This window comes from Plecotus auritus (genome assembly GCF_963455305.1).
Source record: "Plecotus auritus genome assembly, chromosome: 2".
Classification (NCBI taxonomy): domain Eukaryota; kingdom Metazoa; phylum Chordata; class Mammalia; order Chiroptera; family Vespertilionidae; genus Plecotus; species Plecotus auritus.
In genome coordinates, this window is record NC_137771.1 from 8,965,641 (window position 1) to 8,984,981 (window position 19,341).

At 52.6% G+C, this 19,341-nt stretch overlaps 1 protein-coding gene across 1 annotated transcript in view; it reads left to right on the forward strand.

Annotated features, from left to right (window-relative positions):
- The window catches only part of FHAD1 (forkhead associated phosphopeptide binding domain 1), a 107,653-nt gene that overhangs the window by 75,779 nt on the left and 12,533 nt on the right, over positions 1 to 19,341 (forward strand). Inside the window, exons 20-30 of the mRNA XM_080654375.1 lie at positions 1,031 to 1,138; positions 3,828 to 4,001; positions 5,474 to 5,699; positions 7,256 to 7,340; positions 8,286 to 8,392; positions 9,309 to 9,468; positions 10,693 to 10,825; positions 14,696 to 14,825; positions 15,433 to 15,557; positions 18,415 to 18,498; positions 18,919 to 19,139. Coding sequence (XP_080510501.1) covers positions 1,031 to 1,138; positions 3,828 to 4,001; positions 5,474 to 5,699; positions 7,256 to 7,340; positions 8,286 to 8,392; positions 9,309 to 9,468; positions 10,693 to 10,825; positions 14,696 to 14,825; positions 15,433 to 15,557; positions 18,415 to 18,498; positions 18,919 to 19,139 — 1,553 coding nt within the window. The remainder of the gene's footprint in view (positions 1 to 1,030; positions 1,139 to 3,827; positions 4,002 to 5,473; positions 5,700 to 7,255; positions 7,341 to 8,285; positions 8,393 to 9,308; positions 9,469 to 10,692; positions 10,826 to 14,695; positions 14,826 to 15,432; positions 15,558 to 18,414; positions 18,499 to 18,918; positions 19,140 to 19,341) is intronic.

Below are 19,341 nucleotides of genomic sequence, written 5' to 3' on the forward strand. Positions count from 1 at the left end.
ACCTTCGGAGGCGGACTTGACAGTAGGAAAATGCCAAGCCGGCAGGGAGGTGAGGCAGGGCCCTGGTGGGCCCGGGAGGCCTGAGCGCGGAGCAGGGCGGTTGGACGGGGGCCACTGAGGCTGCTGGAACAGCGGGGAAGCTGGTCTTTTCTCCCGGGCCCCGCATCCCAAAGTCTCACCCCACCCCCACCCCCAGCATAGCATCCCCTATAACAATTTCCAGTAGCTTTTTTTTCTTTTTGCTAAATAATGCATGTTCACTAAAGAAAATTTAGAAGATACAGACTAGTGAAAAGAAGAATATGTAAATTGCCATAATCCCAACTCCCCCCAAATTACCATCTTTACATCTTGGCACATACCTCCCCAGTCTTTTGTCTGTGCTTATATGTATATATTTTACGTATTTTTCTTGTGAACTTTATATGGTTATTGGGCATAACTGCAAGAGTCCCACCAGCCAGAACTGGAGTTGTCCAGCCTCGCTCTGCCTGTGTACCTCCCGGGCTTGTGTGGCTGAGGCTGGGCTGCGACCTCCTCCCCATCACCAGACCTTGCCCGGTACATGTTCCCAGTGCCAGACTGTCCTGGGCATCCATTTTTGGACCCAGGCCTTCGTAGGCTGCGTCCAGACCACCAGGCGCCAGGCCTGCTGGGACAGGGGGTGTCTGCCCGGCTCTGTCTCCCGTGCCCCACCTCCCAAGAAGCCGTGTACTTCCAAAGAAGGCCACATTGGGGCCAACACTTGTCCGTTTACTCCGTGGCTCAGTGCCAAACGCCCAGAGCTGAACACTCACCAGCATGTCACTTCCCGAACACCAGCCCCGAATTCCTGAATGACGAAGAGCTCTCCCTTGGATGCACATGACTAACCAAGACGTGACTTCCAGGTTCTCATCTCTCTCCAGTGGGCGTCCTGATCCTGCAGCTCTTGCTCCCAAACCCTGACTCACTGGTTTCCACAATTACCAATCCATTTCCCTCTCGTCCTCGTGCGCACGCCCTCAGACCACTTGTCCTTGACTTCCAGATATCAGAGAGCAGCATCGCCCACGAGAAACAGAAAGCGAGGGAGGCCATGGAGAAGGAGAAGAGAAGGGTGCAAGACCTGGAGAACCGCCTGACCAAGCAGAAAGAGGTACGAGCCCCGGCGAGGAGAGACGCGGAGGAGCAGGCATGGTTAAGAGCAGGCTCGGGAGGCAGGCGGTCAGTCCCACCTCGGCCGCCCTCTGGCTGTGGGACATTAGGCAAGTTGCTCACCGTCTCTGTGCGTTGGTTTCCGCACTTATGAAACACAGGTGATACCCACAGAGCAGCCTCATGGAGCTGTGAGGCTCGATTGTTAACGTGCACACAAAACACACAGAGCAGTCCCTGGCCCTCCGCGAATGCTGGGTGTGCTGCCCGCTTTTATTATTATTACTGTGAGCTCACAGCTGGGAGGCAGCAGAGGGGCAGGATCCAAACGCAGGACCATCTGATGCCAGAGCCCTTCATCGTCACTCCGCCTCTCTCTGCTGGCCTTGGGCTCTGTGTGGCTCTGCCGCCTGGGGTCAGAGAGCGGGTCAGGGTGTGGACGCCTGACCTTCTCATCACCGTGATGTCGTTTCTCCACCACAACTTCTCCTGATTGTCATCATCGCCTTCATGCCAAACCCCATGTAGGAGTGTCACGGGGAGTCGCAGGCGCAGTAGCGGTAGAAGTTGGCACATGGCCCTGCCCTGGGCACCTCCACACTGTGGGATGTAGTTCACTCTTCCTGGGTCCCAACGGTACAAGGACACACACACACACACACACACACACACACACAATGGCCAACATCTCAATGGTCAGAGCAAACAATAAACACACAGCCTGACAATAGAGGTTTAATTTTAAGTAACACTTAAGTTACTTAAATACAGGTAAATACAAATTCAGAAGGTTTTCAAGGCCAGATGGAACTAAAAGTCTATTCACATCAGTCCTGCATGATTTTCTTCCAAGAAAGCTTCCCCAACATCAGCCTGCGTAGAGTCACTGGGCAGTTTATTCCAGGTGCCCCCAGAGCTTCGGACTCACTGTCGGGAGGGTGGGCCTGGGAACCTGCATGTTTAGCAGGCAGTCCAGGGGGTGCTGGCACACCTGGAATGCCGCCGCTCAAGGGGGACGAGAGTCAGGAACCACATCTGGATTGCATGGCGGTCCTGGGTGCTTCTAAGAGTGTGTCCAGAGGAGGCCGACCAGAGCTGGGGAAGTGATGCAAGCCTTGCCCGCTTCCCTCCGGAGGGCTCCTGCGAGCAGGCGCGATGCCGCGGGCTCAGGGAGAGCCCAGGAAAGCAGCCTGGATTCCCCTAAACGACTTAACACGGGATCTTCCATAAAATGCTTTACTTCGGGGTAGGAGAAAAGGAGAAATGAACAATTTTAAGTAGATTACTCGGGGCATAAAATGGATCGGGAATGAGACTAGTGCACAAAAATGTATGTGTATCATGAAATCAGTATGGGCCACAATTTTTATTCTAACAGTTACAGGGAAAAGGGAAGCCCAGTTGTGCAATTCATAGATGAAAATGGAGTGATTGCTCCTGAAATTGGGACCATTCTTGGTACTCGGCCCAGAGAGAACGTCTCCTAAGGCTCATCGCACAGAGAACTCTGTAATGCAACCAACAGTGTCCTCAGCACCTTAGGACATTGATGACACCAGGGGGCGGGGCCTTCTGACAACCTCAGGCAGGCTGGTGGCATCACACCAGACAAGGAGAAACGGAGCTCCGCCCCAGCAACTCCCCACTTACCAGCAAAGGTCAAGGAATTACAAGGTCAAAGACTCAGAATTGCTTACCCACATGCTGTTCGAGCTGTATATGCGAAGAGCAACTGAGAGATGGATTTCATCTGCATGGGCAAAAATAGGGTTTCTATAGAAGAAAGAGGTGAAAGTGGAGAAGGAAAATAAATTGGGACCCGTGGGGACAGCGAGCACTGTTCTCCTGCCCTGCGTAAGCTGCTGAGTAGTCTGCAAGGAGCAAAGATGCCGACCATCGTGTCCTGCCTCTTCCTGGCCCATCAGAGACACCCTCTCAGTTTGTGTGGGTGACAGGCTGCTCTGGGGGATGCCTGCCAGGGTCCCCAGTAAGCATCTCCTCAGGCCAGATCCACACATTGTCCAAACTGGGATTCCTCTCTGTACCTTCCCCTCAATTTTGTTACAAACCTAAAACTGTTCTAACAAAAAAATAAAGTCAAATAAAGAAATGAAGTTCGCCGAGCCCCCAGCACGGTGCCTGCCACGGAGCCCGCAGGGCACACTGTGACTGTTGTTATTGTCAGAGCTGGCCAGAACTTTCACAGGCAATGACAGGACCAACGGAGGTGGGACGGGACACACAAGGCCGTGGCAAGATTGGGCCCCGAGGGGGAGGGGAGGCCATCCGTGCCAAAGCCTCTGAGGAACTGGAGCGTCCTGAAGGCAGGTCCTGCGACGAGGGGCGAAGGAACTGGGCTCATTTATCCTGGAGACATGACAGCCTTCCTCTAGTATTGAAAGGGCTTCTCATAAAAGAGAAATAAAACGTACTCAATGAGCTCCAGGTGACAGACCTGGGCTCAGAGACCGGAAATCACAAGGAGACAAATGTCAGCTGAATGTAAGAGGGAGCTCTGTACTAATTGGAACCTTCCAGAGAAAGCATGGACTTTGGACTTAAAAAGAACCGAGGGAACAGTAACAGGATAGAGTTCACCTCCCTCTGAACGCCGGGGCAGGGGGGAGTGGGGAGGCGGGTGAATATTCGTTCCTGAATTTCTGTTGATTTGATGTTTGTTGCTTGTCTAGGAAATGGATTTGAAAGTGCAAAAGGAAGATGTTCTAAATAATAAATTAAATGACGCACTGGCCATGGTAGAAGAGAGTCAAAGAACAAAGGCATCCGAGAGTCTGAAAGCAGAGAGCCTGGCCATGAAATTAAATGAGGCATTAGCTGAATTGGAAACTGCCAAGACAAAGATGGTAAGAGACAGACTTCTCCTCTCGATGCAAGATCACAGCACCGTGAGCACGCGGGGTTCAGAAATGGGGCAAGGGCGGGGGCCACGGGGGGCGGGGGGTGGGATGGTGCTCGGCCTCCACGCTGCTGCCGAGGCTCTGGGTCCGATAGGCCTTCCCCAGGGGACCCTCCTGTGACTGTAAGATGCCCACCAGATGCCAGCAGCTCCCTCCCCACAGCTGGGACGACCAAAGCTGTCCTCAGACTTTGCCAAATGTATGTGAGTTTCTCAGGCAAAGCATTGACACATGGGGAGGAAATCGAGCCTGGAGGCCCAACAAGTAGCGGGGTGTGGGGAGCAGGAGAACGAGGTCATCAGAGAGAAGAACAGGCTCATCCGAGAAGCGGGATGGGGGTGAGGACAAGGCTCTGGGACAGACGTGCCGAGAAGAGCCCTAGGAAGGAGAAGGCGGTCATGGCAAAGCGTCTGACTCACCATTTGGGGACCATTGGTGGTTTTGGTTTTTAGGAAATACAAAGTCATCCACTTTTTTTTCTTTTTTTTTTTTAAGTGTTTTTATCGATTTCAGAGAGAGGAAGGGAGGAGAAATAGAAACATCAATGATGAGAGAGAATCATTGATTGGCTGCCTCCTGCACTTCCCCTATGAGGGATTGAGCCTACAATCAGGGCATGTGCCCTGACCAAACATCGAACTGTGACCTCCTGGCTCAGAGGTCCACACTCAACCCCTGAGCCACATCGGCCAGGCCATCCACTTTTTTCTTATAAAATCATTCATTGGTTAATTCAATGAGTCTTTACTGAGCATGTGGGTCCCCTGCTGTGGCAGGGATCTAGGCACTGATGGTGCTGGGTGTGTTGGTAAATTTAAAAAGATCAGTACCGCCCTAACCGGTTTGGCTCAGTGGATAGAGCATCGGCCTGTGGACTGAAAGGTCCCAGGTTCGATTCCGGTCAAGGGCATGTACCTTGGTTGTGGGCACATCCCCAGTAGGAGGTGTGCAGGAGGCAGCTGATCGATGTTTCTAACTCTCTATCCCTCTCCCTTCCTCTCTGTAAAAAAATCAATAAAATATATTTAAAAAAAAAAAAAAAGATCAGTACCTGCTGTCATGGAGCTTACATGCTTGTGGGAGTGAGAGGCAAAGACACGGGGTAATTCGGATGGTGATAAGTGCCTCAGAGGAAACAAAACAGGATGATGGAATAGAAAGTGCTTCAGGTTGCTCCTCTGGTTAGGCAATCAGGGAGGGCCTCCCTGAGGAGGTGGCACTGGAGACCTGAAACTCGGGAAGGAATCAGCCACGCAAGGAGCCAGGGAAGCAGTGTACCACGCAGAGGGAACAACACACGTGCAAAAGGCCCTGAGGTGGGACCAGGCTCAGTGGCTGTGGATGCAAAGGGGACGTGTGACTGTTGTTATTGTCAGAGCAGCCGCCTGGGGTCGCATTAACCATTCCTGTTTCCCCAGATCATGATGGAGGGGCGGGTACAGCTGCAACAGCAGACCATCAAGGCCCTCCACGAAGAACAAGAATCACAGAAACGGGGGTTTGAAGAAGAGGTCATGGAGTACAAGGAGCAGATCAAACAGCACTCCCTGACGATAGTGAGTCTAGAAAAAAGACTCAAGAAAGTGACTGAACATCACAAGAAAATAGAAGAAGAGATCGCAACTTTGAAGGACAATGACCTGGGTAGGTCCAAAGAGACCCTGAGAACCCTTCGTGTCGGGGCAGGTTCTGATTGTCCTGCGGGTCCCAAGGGGCCGATGGGTAAGGAACGGGCTTCTGCTCATTGAGAAGCTCGCTTATTCCCTGGCGCCCCTTTCGTCCTTGTGACACAACACGGTTAAGGGCCCTCGAGGCCCAGGTGCGACAGAAGTGACAACGCGGAGTTGGACAGCCTCTGTGCCCGGCCAGTCAGCCAGGGAGGCGCAGGCTGCCAGGCTATTAGGGCTGTCAGAGCGGCATGGCAGCCACCATCTTCTCCACGTGGAACTCCCCCGGGCAGGTGCCTTTCAAAGGCTTCCCTCGGCCGTTGTAATTTGTGACTGTGTCTAATGCACTTTCGTAACCAGTCAGCGTTTGTTCCTTAAAAGCTAAACCCCAAAGAGGCTGAAACGGAACTCGGAGTACTGAGCATGTATTTGCCCTAAATGACCAAGACACCAGCTGCCTGAAGAGGTTCTCTAGCTACTCTAAACGTCAGGGGTCATTAACTTCACTTCTCAGAGGAGAGTTCTGGAAGCAAAGGCCTCAGGGCAGGGTTTCTCGGCCTCAGCGCTGTTGACATTTGGGGCCAGATAATTCTTTGGGGTGGGGGTCGTACTGTGCACTGTAGGGTGTCGAGCAGCATCCCTGGCCTCTACCCACTAGATGCCAGTACCTCCGCCCACCCCAGGGTGACAACTAAAAATGTCTCCAGACATTGACAAGTGTCCCCCGCGGGGAGCAGATTCACCGCTGGTTGGGAATCGTGGTCCCGGTGTCACGCCAGTTGACGAGCTGTCAGGGCTCACCTGGTGCATTCATTCACTCAACACACTTAATTGAGCATCTATTATGTTTCAAGTTCATTCTAGGCGCCGAGGGTTCAGTGATGGGCAAGCAGACAGGGTCCCTGCAGTTAACCAAAATACTGCCCTGACGGGTGACCCAAGATGAGCAGGGCACCATGGCCAGGGCCTGGGTGGGACTCAGTTTCCCAGGCCAGGTCCAGGTCAGAGGGAGGATGCTTAAGCTGGGACCTGAAGGGTGACAGCTTGGTCACCCCACACTTAGACCATAAAGCACTGAACTGTTGAATGAATGAATGAATGAATGAATGAGCATGTGACTGAGTGGTGAGGGTGGAAGCCGAAGGCAGTGGGCTGGGAGGTAAGTGGAAGATGTAGCAAGGACACAAATTTTGTCTGAGTGCAGAGGAGGAAGTAGGGCGGGAGGTGTGACCCAGTGGTTAGGGCTCCACCTCTCACCAGCTTGCTGAGTGGGCACAGGTTCCGTCACTCCTGTGTCCATTTCCTCTTCTGTATGGAGTTAATGATCTGTGCCTTAGAGAGTGGCTGGAAGGATTTCATGAGCTTAGGGGGGAGGGGGAGAGTCCTCAGCCCCCACAGAACTCATGGTGGGTCCCGTTAGGGGGAGAGTGTGTAAGTGGGGGAAGATGCAGGTGCGTTGATGGGTTAATCCACATCGGGGAAAGAAGGCCCAGGTTGCAGGACTGTAATGATGTTCACATGTCCCTGATTCAGCCCAGGAGAAGGGAACGCAGCAAGGCCGACCCCCGGGGCCCCCGCTGGAGAGCCGCACCAAAGACACAGTGTGTGACCACATGATGTGAGTACCCAGAGGCCGTGTCCGCGCCAGAGCACCCGCCCTGGCGTGCACGCCAGCAACGACAAACCCACCAAACTCCCACTTCTGGCCACGTTGTCAGAATCTGAAAAAAGGAGTGGAGTTCAGGGTCTTCTTGCTGTCATTTGAATTTCTTGATTCTTTTAGCAAGTCAGGATGATGTCATGGAAAAGCCTGAGTGGATCAGTGTTCAAATCCCAACTCAGCCCTCTCCAGCTGTGTGACGCTGGACCTCAGCTTCCTCATCTGTGAAACAAGGAGGCTCAGGCCGGGCGCACAGAAGACGCTCGGGAAATGCTGGCTAACACTGTGGTTGCGGCAAGCCGAGAGCAGAGGTTGCCAGCAGTGGAGACCACTTGGTGGAGAGGTCCTAGAGGGGGTTCAAAGTTCAGAGGTTGGACTAAATGACTTTGAAGATCCCTCCCAACCCCAAGGTCATATCTCAGCCTCAGACGGAACCCAACCAGGGCCCTTTGTTCTATCTCGATGTATTTCTCTTTTTTTAAAATATATATTTTTATTGATTTCAGAGAGAGGAAGGAAGAGGGAGAGAGAGATAGAATCATCAATGATGAGAGAGAATCACTGATCAGCTGCCTCCTGCACACCCTACACTAGGGATCGAGCCCACAGCCCAAGCATGTCCCCTTGACTGGAATCGAACCCTGACCTCCTGGTTCATAGGTCGACGCTCACCCACTGAGCCACACCAGCTGGACGTGATGTGTTTATCTTCAGTGATGTACATAAAAATGAATTTTGTTTTGAGAATTTTTAAAGCCCGTGCTTATCCCTTTGCTGGGCCCAGTATCCCATGAACCATCATTGATGGAGCATCACTTGGCATTTGTGCCTGGTCCCTTCCAGGCACTTGAGACACCACAGACACGGGGTTGACCCGGCTTTGCCCGTTTTTGTGAATTGCAGAGAGGACTTACTGACTGCTCAGAAGGAAATCCTGTCGCAGCAGGAGGTCATCATGAACTTAAGGAAAAACCTCACGGAAGCCCATGGCCGAATGTCAGATTTGAGAGGTTCGTATGCTTGCCTGGGTCCCCTGACTTCCCGGCCCACTTTAAGGAAGGAAAGAAATGGGGCTGAAGAGTTGGAAAGCATGGCATTAAAAGCCCGGCTCGATCTGCTTCCTGGGCGGTCACAGCACTTGTAGCGAGATCAGCAAAAGCTGTGTCCTGACTATGGCCCTGACTCCATATCAAGGGGCCACGGGTCACTCCCCAGAGGGCGCTGGACCTCTGCGATGAGGCGCAACTCTCCTTTTCGGGGAGAATTTCCTGTCACCACTGAGAATTTGCCCCCAGGATCAAAGGCTCCCTCCTGGGGCAGGGCAACCTGCACAAGCCCTAACACTCACCAGCTTTGGGACCCAGGGCCAGGTAATTCCTTCTAGGGTCCCCTTCCTCAGATGCAAAATCACCTGCAATACAACTGCTTCCCAGGCTGATGTGCACATCGGGGCCACCTAGAGTGGGGTGGAATACGCAGATCTTTGGGTTGCCCACCTGAGGGTGAGGGAGCTAGCTGCGTGCTCATCTCCACCTGTCATTGGTTGGAGGCTGTTGCACCTGGCGGACACATGAGCGGAGCAAATTCCAGAGGCCTGAGAACACCCTTAGACAAAGAGCTGCAGAAGCAGGCAGCGGAAAGTGGACCGAGTGCCCTAAAGTGCCATAGGTACATGGGCAGGGACAGACAGCACCTGCGGGGTAATACTAGGCTAAGGCAGGAGTACACGGTCCTCATAGAGCCAGCACTCACGTGAGTTGTTTGCTCAGACGCCAGCAGACCTCCTGGCTGTTGCTGAAGCCCCCAGAGAATTCCTGGAGGGCAGGCCCTCCTCGTGGCTCTCAAACCCTGGCAGAGGACCCTGCTGTGGCCCTAGTGGAGACCCCAGGCAGGACACCCCCTCACCAGCTTTCATGTCGCTCCCAGGGGAGCTTAATGAGAAGCAGAAGGTGGAACTGGAGAGGAACGTGGCCCTGGTCCAACAGCAAAACAGAGAGCTGGGTGCGCTCAAGGAAAAGATGGCCCAGGTGACCAGTCTGGTGGAGAAGAAGGACCGGGAGCTGGAGGTCCTCAAGGAGGCACTCAGGTGTGTGAGAAGGTCTGCACGGCGTGCAGAGCCCAGGTACACCTGAGTGCCCCGGGAACCTTGAACGGAGAGGGGGTCAGTAAGTGCTGAGTGAGGAGTGGGATGGATGCATGGGTGGGTGGATGGATGGACGGACGAAGAATGAATGAAGGGATATATGAATGACGTGTTTCATTGCTTCATAGCCTTATCAGGTAGAACAGGCCTTTGCTAAGTCCTGTGCTTCTCAAAGGTTCCCGCCCCATGTTCCAGATGACAGGTCTCAGTTTAAATGCCACTTCCTCCAGGGAGTCCTTTGTCACTCACCCTCCCCGAATATAGACAAGGGCTCCTGCTCTGCCTGGGCCCCTCAGCCCCTCACTTCACCTACCCCAACTTCTCAGTCAGGCTGTGTTTAACTGCCCATTCAATGGCCTGCCTTCCGCCTGAGGACAGACCTTGCCTGGCATTGCCTCCCAGCATTCACGCAGTGCCTAGCACTGAAGGAAATCAATAAGCATTTGTTAAACAAATGTGTAGACTGGGGGTGTCAGAGATCAGCTCAAAATAAATATTAAATATCCCCGTCCCATGGATTTGTCTAAAGAGCACATGTGACTTTGCATTTTCATCCATAGTTTGTCCAAATTTTGACATAGAAATAATGTTTTCCCCAAGAAAGTGTGAGTAAAACTGATGTCTTGTGTAGACTCTGTAGCTTCTCGCGCCTCGGCGCTCACGGCCAAAGCAGAGGCACACAGTGGTTAAAAGAACAGGCTCCAGACCCGTGCTGTCTGGGTTCAAAGCCAGGCATTTCCACTTACAAGCTCGGTGACCACGGGCAAATTGCTGTGTGTCTCTGCTCCTGCCTGTCAGATAGGGCCAGGAGAGTCCCCAGTTCATGGGACTGTTAGGACACCTGGAAGGGCTTACCCATAAGAAAACAGGAAATAGCATGCAAACAATAAATATTCCCATTCGTGGCACAGCAGGTGTCCCGCAGACACAGGTGGGAAGCAAGGGCAGGTGGGTGCCCACCGCCCTGGCCACTCTCCTGCAAGTCCCCTGAGACTAAACTCTCTAGCGATCTGTGGGCAGGAGACTTGAAGGCTGGGAGACTTCAGTTACCTGTAAAAATGGAGCTCCTTTTCTTGTCCTGTGGGGCCGGGGGGCGGGGTGGAGAGGGTGGGAACTCGTGGCTCCCGGAACCTTGTGCAGCCCCGTGACGCATCGCCTCTGCCCCAGAGCCTGCCAAGAGAAACGCAGGCCCCAGCCGCCCAAGGAGAAGCCACCGAAGGCCAGGAGCACGGCCCAGATGTGTGACATCTCAGTGCAGATGGAACCCATCCTCACCGACACTTTCGTGAGCAGCCGGGAGGTGAGTGCCCGCCCCGTCCCGGCACCCAGAAGGACAGGCTGAGGAAGGAGGAGCCCAGTGGTGGCTTTCTTGGCTTTGGAAAACATTCTCATTCTAAGTTCCCAAAACAGCACGTGCTTCTATGCCAGGTACATGCTTCTGTGCCAGGTGCAAGTTAAATAGCAGGAGTCCTGCCCCTTCAATGCCATCACCAGAGGTGCCAGCTCTCAGCAGGTTGGCACGGGCGCCAGCAGCCCCTGCACATCCTTATACAGCGTGACGGGCAGTGGGTGGAGACCAGGCTCAGGTCTGGTCTGCCCAGGTCCTCTTCTCAGAAACTGTGACCTCAGGAGGTCACTGAGCCAATTCCCTCTTCCGGAAAGTGGGAGAAATGACACTCACGAATCACCTTGTGGGGTTGTTGAGAAATACATTTCATTTATAAACTCAACACACACAAACCTATACATATAGGGGTTGGCAAAAGTAGGCTCACAGTTGTTTGTATGGAAAATAATCTATAATAATAAAAGCATAATATGCTAATTAGACCAGACAGCCGAACGACCTTCTGGACATCCTTCTGAACAACCGGACAAAGCCGGGGCTGCGAGGGCCAAGGCAAGCCGCTGCAGCTGCAAGGGCCGAGACCCTTGCACGAATTTCATGCATCGGACCTCTAGTTAATAAATTATAATACAAGAATAAACTGTCTCATGTACTCACAACTGTAAACCTACTTTGCGTCCCACCCTGTACATATATTTACTTTTTTAACTTCTTTTTTAAAAATTTTTTTAATTTTCTTTATTGATTAAGGTATTACATATGTGTCCTTACCTCCCCTTTCCCCCCTCCCCCATACATGTATTTATTTAAGCGATTTTTTGTGTGTGTGTGAAATAATGGTATCAAGCCATATATATTCCACAAATTGGTTTTCCCCACACACAACTATCTAATGGGCATCTTTTCAAGTAAGGTCTACCTCATGCTTTTAAATGGCTGCATAGAATCCACTGTGTCCCTTTTGTCCAAGCAGCCCCCTGTTGATGGAGATTTAAGTGGCTTCTGCGTTCCCACATTACTGTAGTTAATACTGTATCCTGCCCTAGCCAGTTTGGCTCAGTAGATAGAGCATCGGCCTGCGGACCAAAGGGTCCCAGGTTCGATTCCAGTCAATGGCAGGTACCTTGGTTGCAGGCTCCTCCCAGGCCCAGGCCCGGGTAGGGGCGTGTGCAGGAGGCAACCAATCCATGTGTTTCTCTCACATTGATGTTTCTCTCTGTCTTTCCCTCTCTCTGCCACTCTCTCTAAAAACCAGTGGGAAAATATCTTCGGGTGAGGATTAACAACAACAAAAATACTGTATCTAAGTTGTTGGGTCCAGAGGACATCCTAAATTGTGCACAGTAGGGCCACACTGCCTTCCCAAAGAGCAGCGCCATTCATGCTCCGTGGCTGTCCCCTGGCAACTTCTCTCGGGTCCCCACCCAGAAACCTCTGTGGGCCTGAAGTCCCAGCCTCGCAGCAACAGGGAGTGCGTGTGAGAACAGCCTTAATCACGCCGCCCTTGAAGGTGGCACTCACGTTCTGCCCCGTGGCTGGGGCTGTGATGCTCCCATTGCCCGTGGTGGCCTGATGTGGGTCCAGTGCTCCCTGGAGGCGCCGGGTTTCCTGGAGGCCCCGGATGTGACTCCCCGCTTTGCTTTATGAAACTAGAGAGCAGGGCGCTTCAGTCACGGGCTTTGGATTTTCACTTGGAAACGGGGCCAAATGTGTCAGCTTGCCTTCCTGCTTCCTCACAGATGCCTCTCTCCTGCCAAGCAGCAGCGAGCCAGGGCCGCACACAGCTCACCCGAAAGGGCTCGGCGGCCCAGCAGCTGTCCTTGGCACCGACCGCTGTCCAGAGCCCTTGAACAGTGTCTCCTTGCCGCTCAGGGTGGCCTTGAGCTGGGGCTGCAGCGGGTCCATGGCTGAGCTCCGAGGGGCAGAGAGCAGGTCTCACTCCTGCGGGAACCCCAGGCTCTCAGTGCAAGACCTGGCCCATCTTCATTCACTCTTTCAACAACTATTGAGCGCCTGCTGTGTGCCAGGTCCTGTGCTGGGTGCAGAGGAGGACCCACGGGGTTTCTGCCCACACAGGCCCCGGGTTTGTTGGGATGGATTGTTATTAGTTTCCCTTATGGGGTGGGATTGGCAGAGCAAGATAAAAGGGAAAAAGTATTTGTTCCTTCTCAGAACGGTTTCCACCCTCCGGCCGCTTCCTGCTTTCTAAGCCAGAGTGGGTCAGAGGGCTTAAGAGTTGTATGAGAAAGAATCTCCATCTTCTCTAAATAAACAAGTTCCCAGGGGCCGTGAGCTGGGGTCACGTCAGGCTCGGGCGCGCTCTTCATGCGGAGTAGAGGCTGCCCCGGGCCTCGCTGCCGTGCTGCATTGTTTCACATAACAGAACACTGGACGTGGGTAGATTGTAAAAATCCGGAGCCCCTCCCAAACGGACTCTGGCCATGTGACTTGCTTGTCTGAAACACAAGGCAGATAAGTGTTTATGCTTTGGGGCTTGATCTCTCCTGCTGCTCTTGGGAACCTGTGCCCACCACACACGAAAGAGCCTGGTGTAGCCCGGCCGGCGTGGCTCCGTGGTTGAACGTCGACCTGTGAACCAGGAGGTCACGGTTCTATTCCCAGTCGGGGCACGTGCCCCGGTTGCAGGCTCGATCCCCAGTGGGAGGCGTGCAGGAGGCAGCCAATCAATAATTCTCTCTCACCTATCTCTCTCTCCTTCTCTCTTCCTCTCTGAAATCAATAAAAATATATTTAAAATAATAAATAAATAAGTAAAAGAACCAAATTGTCAATTCCTTCCCTTTCTTGCCATTTTGCCTGGGACCTTCCTTAGCAGCTCTATCTACAACTGAAAGCCATTGCTGACATCCCATCCCATTTCCACTCTCTCTCTAACACCTACCACCATCCCCCTCATATCTTCCATGCTTATCTTTCTATCGTCTGTCTCCCACACTGGGCTACGGAATCCAGGACAGTAGGGATTTTGCCAGTTTTGCTCACTGCTGAGTCCCCAGAGCCTAGAATAAGGCTTGGCATGCAGAGGTGAATTGCTTGCCCGAGAGAAGTGTTGCTTAACAACACGTAACATGACTGGTCTTCAGGGGATCCCTGAACCCCCAGAAGTTGTAGGCACCTCATTGTGTGTACATGGATTTTTCTGGAGGAAGGAACCCTGCATTTTGCCGAATCTCAAAGGGGTGCACGGCCCCCACACGATGAGGAAGACCTTCCCTTGTCTGTACCCTTTGTGAACCCGGTTCCAGCTGTGTGGCTGGCGGCTGCCAGGCCCGGCGGTGCAGATACAGAAGGCTCCCTCCATTGCAAAAGTTCCGCTGGACACGCTGTTCTAGGGGCTCCTGGGGGCTCCGGGGAAGCGTTTCCTCTCTCCAGAACAGCCGAGAGCCCATTTACCAAATCCCCCTGGCAAATGTTAGCTCACCATCCTTACTGCCAGTGAAGAAGCAAGCACACACGTCCCTCCAGAGCGCAATGTGAAGTGTTGTTCAGAGATGAGCCCAGAACGACAACATATGGAAACCCAAGCTTAGAAGAAACATAAATAAGGCGTGGGGAGGTGACCTGGAGGGGATCTTTTGTTTACAGCTGTGCTAAGAAGGGAGGAAAGTTGGAAATCTTCCTAGCTGTGAATTTATATTTAAAGTGAAAGATTTAAATTCCTTCTCAGCTGAAGCCCCCTTAACGATATTTTCCAACGTACTCGGTGGCCAGGTTTCTGCTGGCGTGAATTGTTCACGTTTCTCCACATGTAAGAGAGGTTCTCCCCCCTAGTAAAGCCGCCGTCCGTCCCATTCACCGCAGGAACAGTCCTTCTGCGACCTGGGGGCCAAGTGCAAAGGGTCCCGGCACGAGGAAGTCATTCAGCGTCAGAAAAAGGCCTTATCCGAACTCCGGGCACGAATTAAAGAACTCGAGAAGGCAGGCTCATCAAGTAAGTGTCCCCCTTCCTCGTCTGCCTCTCCACATGTGGAGCCGGCGGGGGGTGGGGGGGTGAGGGGGCGGGGGGGTGGGGGGAGGGCAGACTTTCTTGATAAGATCAAACATTCTCGGAGGTTGGGAGTGGAGGGTTCACTTTGGGAACTGACCAATTTGCCAGGACCACCATCTTCTATCCCTGTCATTTCATAACCAAAAGGATGTTCTAATACAAAAAAAAAAAAAAAAGATGGGCAGACATGATCTCAGAGTCAAGGGCAGAACTTGATATTAAATAAGTAGGGTTTCATGAAAAACCCATACATTGTCCTACTTTTTCTCTTTTCACTGTGGCCTGGTGGAAACTTTCGCATGGACCAACACTTACAAGGATCGACCTTGGAGAACCTCCTAGAATTCCTGCCTAGAGGGGATAGGGCTCTCCGGGTGCTGAGCTGGCTACTGGGCTAGAACCCAGAAGGCTGGGTTCAAGTTCCATCCTGTTCCTGTGAGGCAGCCTCCCATTAGCTGTGTGACCTTGGACAAGACCAGTAAAGAGTAGCTGTGCTTATTACATGCAATCACTGAGCCTTTCCTTCGAATCTAAATTATTTCTTTTCTAGATGATAAGGTCCACCAGAATAAATCATTTCAAGACTTAAAGACTCTCAGAATGGAAAAACATGTCCAGAAAATGTTGGACGCAAAACCCGATTGGCCAGCTCTCTCAAGAATGGAGATCCAAGCGGTAACCAAATCAAGTTTGTCTCTGCATGACTGACAGACACGTGGAGGGGGCGGGCATGAGGGCAGACACTAGCTGTGTGCCCTGGCACGGCCGTGCATATTGGTGGTTCGGGGCCAGGCCCTTCCAGATGGGCCATGGTCTGTACCGACTGGTCAGTGCCTCGTGTCCCGGCAGCCCCGTCTTAGAGTAGAAAGGTGGCCTCCGTTCGTGCACTGCGTGATGCATCTTTGCATTGACACGGGGCCAGGTCAGCCTCTGGTGGACCCTGCTTTTCACATCGCATGTTATATTCTGCAGAAAACATTCAACGGGCTAATTTACGGCATTATGCCGTGAGTCTGCCTGAAGTTTGCTTTTTGCTGTAAACTGAAAAACATGAACACATGAAGGGTAGCAGAGGGAGCCGTGATTAAGAGGACGCCATTCTGGAGTAAGAGAGACCTGTGCCGGAATCCCGGTTCTGAAAGCTGTGTGACCTTAGGCGAGGCTGTTAACCTTTCTGGGCCTCCACGGCCCAGTTGTAAATTGATGACGAAAAAAATGAAAGGAGGTAATTATGTAAAGTGCTTATCCCTCTACTTAGCTCACAGTGAACACTTAACAAATGATAGCTGTTATTATTCAATAGTATTTAGACAGTATTATTCAAGAAAGTCTTCTTTTCTTAGGGGCCATAGTTTTATTTGACAGGATTTTCAGACGTAATTCTGTTGTTAAGTTGAAAGTGCCCTGTACCCTACATGGGTATTTGATTGACACATAACAATGGACAGCTCAGGTCAATGTCAATCACAGGAGCCACTGGCGGGGCTTGCTGCCACAGTTGGATGTAAACCATAGTCAGGCTTTTAGGAGAAATAATAGTCATCCTATCTGTACTAACATTCTCCCCAACAGTTTTTCTAGACATGTGCTAGAAATGTGAGTCTTCAAAACTCTGCTGGTTTTCTTGGTAAGATCAAACGTTCTTTCTCCGAGGTGGGGAGCTCAGCCGGATCTCACATCCTGACCCTGCTTCCAAGATTTTCCTTCCCCTTGGCAATGACCCCTGATCCCACCGCTGACACCACAGAGCACGAAATCTCCCAACTCTCTTAGAAGACCTTGGTCCTTCAAGGTTGGCAGTAATTAAAGTCAGAGGACGAGAAGCAGCAGGAGGAAGAATAGCTGACATCTGTTATGTGCTGACTTGTGCCAGGCATTGAGCTAAGCCCTCTACACACATTACCTCATTTAGTCCTCACAGCAGCCTGTGTCCAGTGACGGTTATCATTCCTGGCTTACAAGATAAAAAACCTCAAGGCTTCTGGAGGTCAAGTACCTCACCCAAGGTCACAGAGGGATGAATGATGCAGCCAGGGCTGTGTCCCTGGCCGTCCGCCTCTGGCACCCTGCTAGACTGCAGAGAAGGGGGCCTGAACCCTGGAGCCCCGGCTCTTCCTTAGGTGACCCTCCCTCAGGAGAAGGGGGGTCTGTAGAGGGGTGCCGAGGCCGTAGCTCAGGACACTGAGCGGCATTTCAGGTTCTGTTTGCAGCAGACCTGTCCAGCTTAATGTCATCTTCAAACACTCTATTTTATTCTCCTCCAATAAATATATAAATAAATGTCTCCACTCTTCTCTATCACAGTCACTTTTGGGGCCTCTATGCTTTTATATTTGGGGGGGGGGTTGTTTTTTAATCTCAGGCTTGCAGTATAGTGCCAGCAAAGGCTATGGGCTAAGCACTGATCGACCCGGTTTAGTTTTTGAAGATGTTTTGGCCCTTTGTGGTCCTTCCCTGATCAGCCCGGTGGCTTTTCCACGCCGTCGGTAGGGCCTTCCAGCAGCCAGCTGGCTGACTAGGTCTTAGTGAGTGCACAGCTCTGAGCACCACCCACGTAGTCCCTGGGAAGGGTCCGAAGGGACGCTCACCCGCCAGGCCCCACTAGGAGAAGGCTGGGCCAAATTTTGTGAGGGTGTAGCTTCTGCTGCATAACAAGCAGATTCCTTTAATGAAAGGAGGAGGGCTGTTCTCTATTTAACCTTCATTCATTCTTTTAACAACACACCCACGGAGTGCCCCTCTGCCAGGGGCCATGGCAGCACAGGAAATGGGAGCGGGAGCGAGAGCAGCACCGTTCCCGCTTCCTGGGGGCTTGTCCTCTAGACCAGGGTTTCTCCACATCAGTGCTGCCGATACGTGGGGCCAGGCGATTCTTCTTCTTTCTTTTTAAATATATTTTTATTTATTTCAGAGAGGAAGGGAGAGGGAGAGAGAGACAGTAACATCACTGATGAGAGAGAATCATTGACTGGCTGCCTCCTGCACACCCCCCACTGGGGACCGAGCCTGCAACCCAGGCATGTGCCCTGACCAGGAGTTGAACTATTGACCTCCTGGTTCATAGGTCGATGCTCAACCACTGAGCCATGCCAGCCTGGCAGGCCAGGTGACTCTTCGTCGCGGGCCGCCCTCTGTGCTGCGGGATGTGTAGCAGCATCCCTGCCCCCTTACCCACTGATGCCAGTAGCGTCCGCCACCCCCAGGTTTAACAACCAACAATGTGCCCAGACGTGGCTAAATGTCTGGGGGAGGGGGAACAAGGGTGGCCAGGATCACCTCAGGTTGAGAACTGATGGAAGACAGTGACCAAAGAACAAGATAAGCGACGTATTGTTTCAAAGGGAGTTGCGCTCTGAAGGGGAGGGACACAGTTACCAGAAAGCAGTTGGCAAAGGAATCAGACTAGAAGGTCGGGGACTGAAATCAACATCAGCTCTGCGAGTTGTTCTTGGCAACCACACAGCGCTTCAACTTCTGGATGCAGACATCCATCAGGGAACGCCCAGAGTTTTTAACTCTCTTTTTATTTCAGTCTCAAAATGGCTTTGCCAACCTGGCCACCGAGAAGCCGGGGAAAATGGACGTGACCGAGGCTTTGGATCTCAGTGAAAAGCTGGTATGTACAGACAGCCAGCCTCCTGTCCGAGCCCGGGTCCCCTGCAGTCCGTGTGAACCGCGGGGTAGTGTAAACACCAGCCCTGCGTACCCAGCTGGTGGTTACAGCGGCTCCATAAGACCCGCCCACGACCCCCGCGTGGGCCAGGCGGGGCATAGCCAGCCTCCCTGAAAACCTGCTGAGTAAGAAGGAATGTTTACCACTGCTGTCACTCTCCCCCAGCTCTCACAAAGGCAGAGTGTAAATGCATGTGGAGAAAACGAAAATCGTGCTAACCACCCTAATTGCACTCATTTCCAAAACCTGTTTGCCCCCTGCGATTGCCAACAGCGAGTGAGTGAGAATTAGGCGTCGGCCGCCTCAGCGCGGCCAGCAGCCGTCCCGGCCAGGCCACTCACCTGCACGCCACCTTCCTTGCAGTACATGGACATGAGCAAGACGCTGGGGAGCCTGATGAACATCAAGGACATGGCAGGTCACGTGTCCATGAAACACCTCTCCCCCAAAGAGAGGGAGCGCGTCAACCAGCTGCGACAAAGGGACCTCGACCTGGTGTTCGATAAGATCACCCAGCTCAAGAGCCGGCTGGAGAGGAAGGAGGAGCTGTTGAGAGGTTACGAACAGGACATTGACCAGCTCAGGTACCGCGTGTCCCCGCGGAGGCCCAGGCCTCCATGGCCCTGGCTCAGCCTCAGGCAGGACACCGACCTGGGGTGTGGAACAACTAAAATCTGGGGGGCCCTGAGGGGGCGGGACGATGATTACAGCCTGGAAGTGACAAGTCTCTTGGTGACACAGCGGCCACCGGAGTGGGCAGGGCTCTCCACTCTCGGCTCTCTCTTG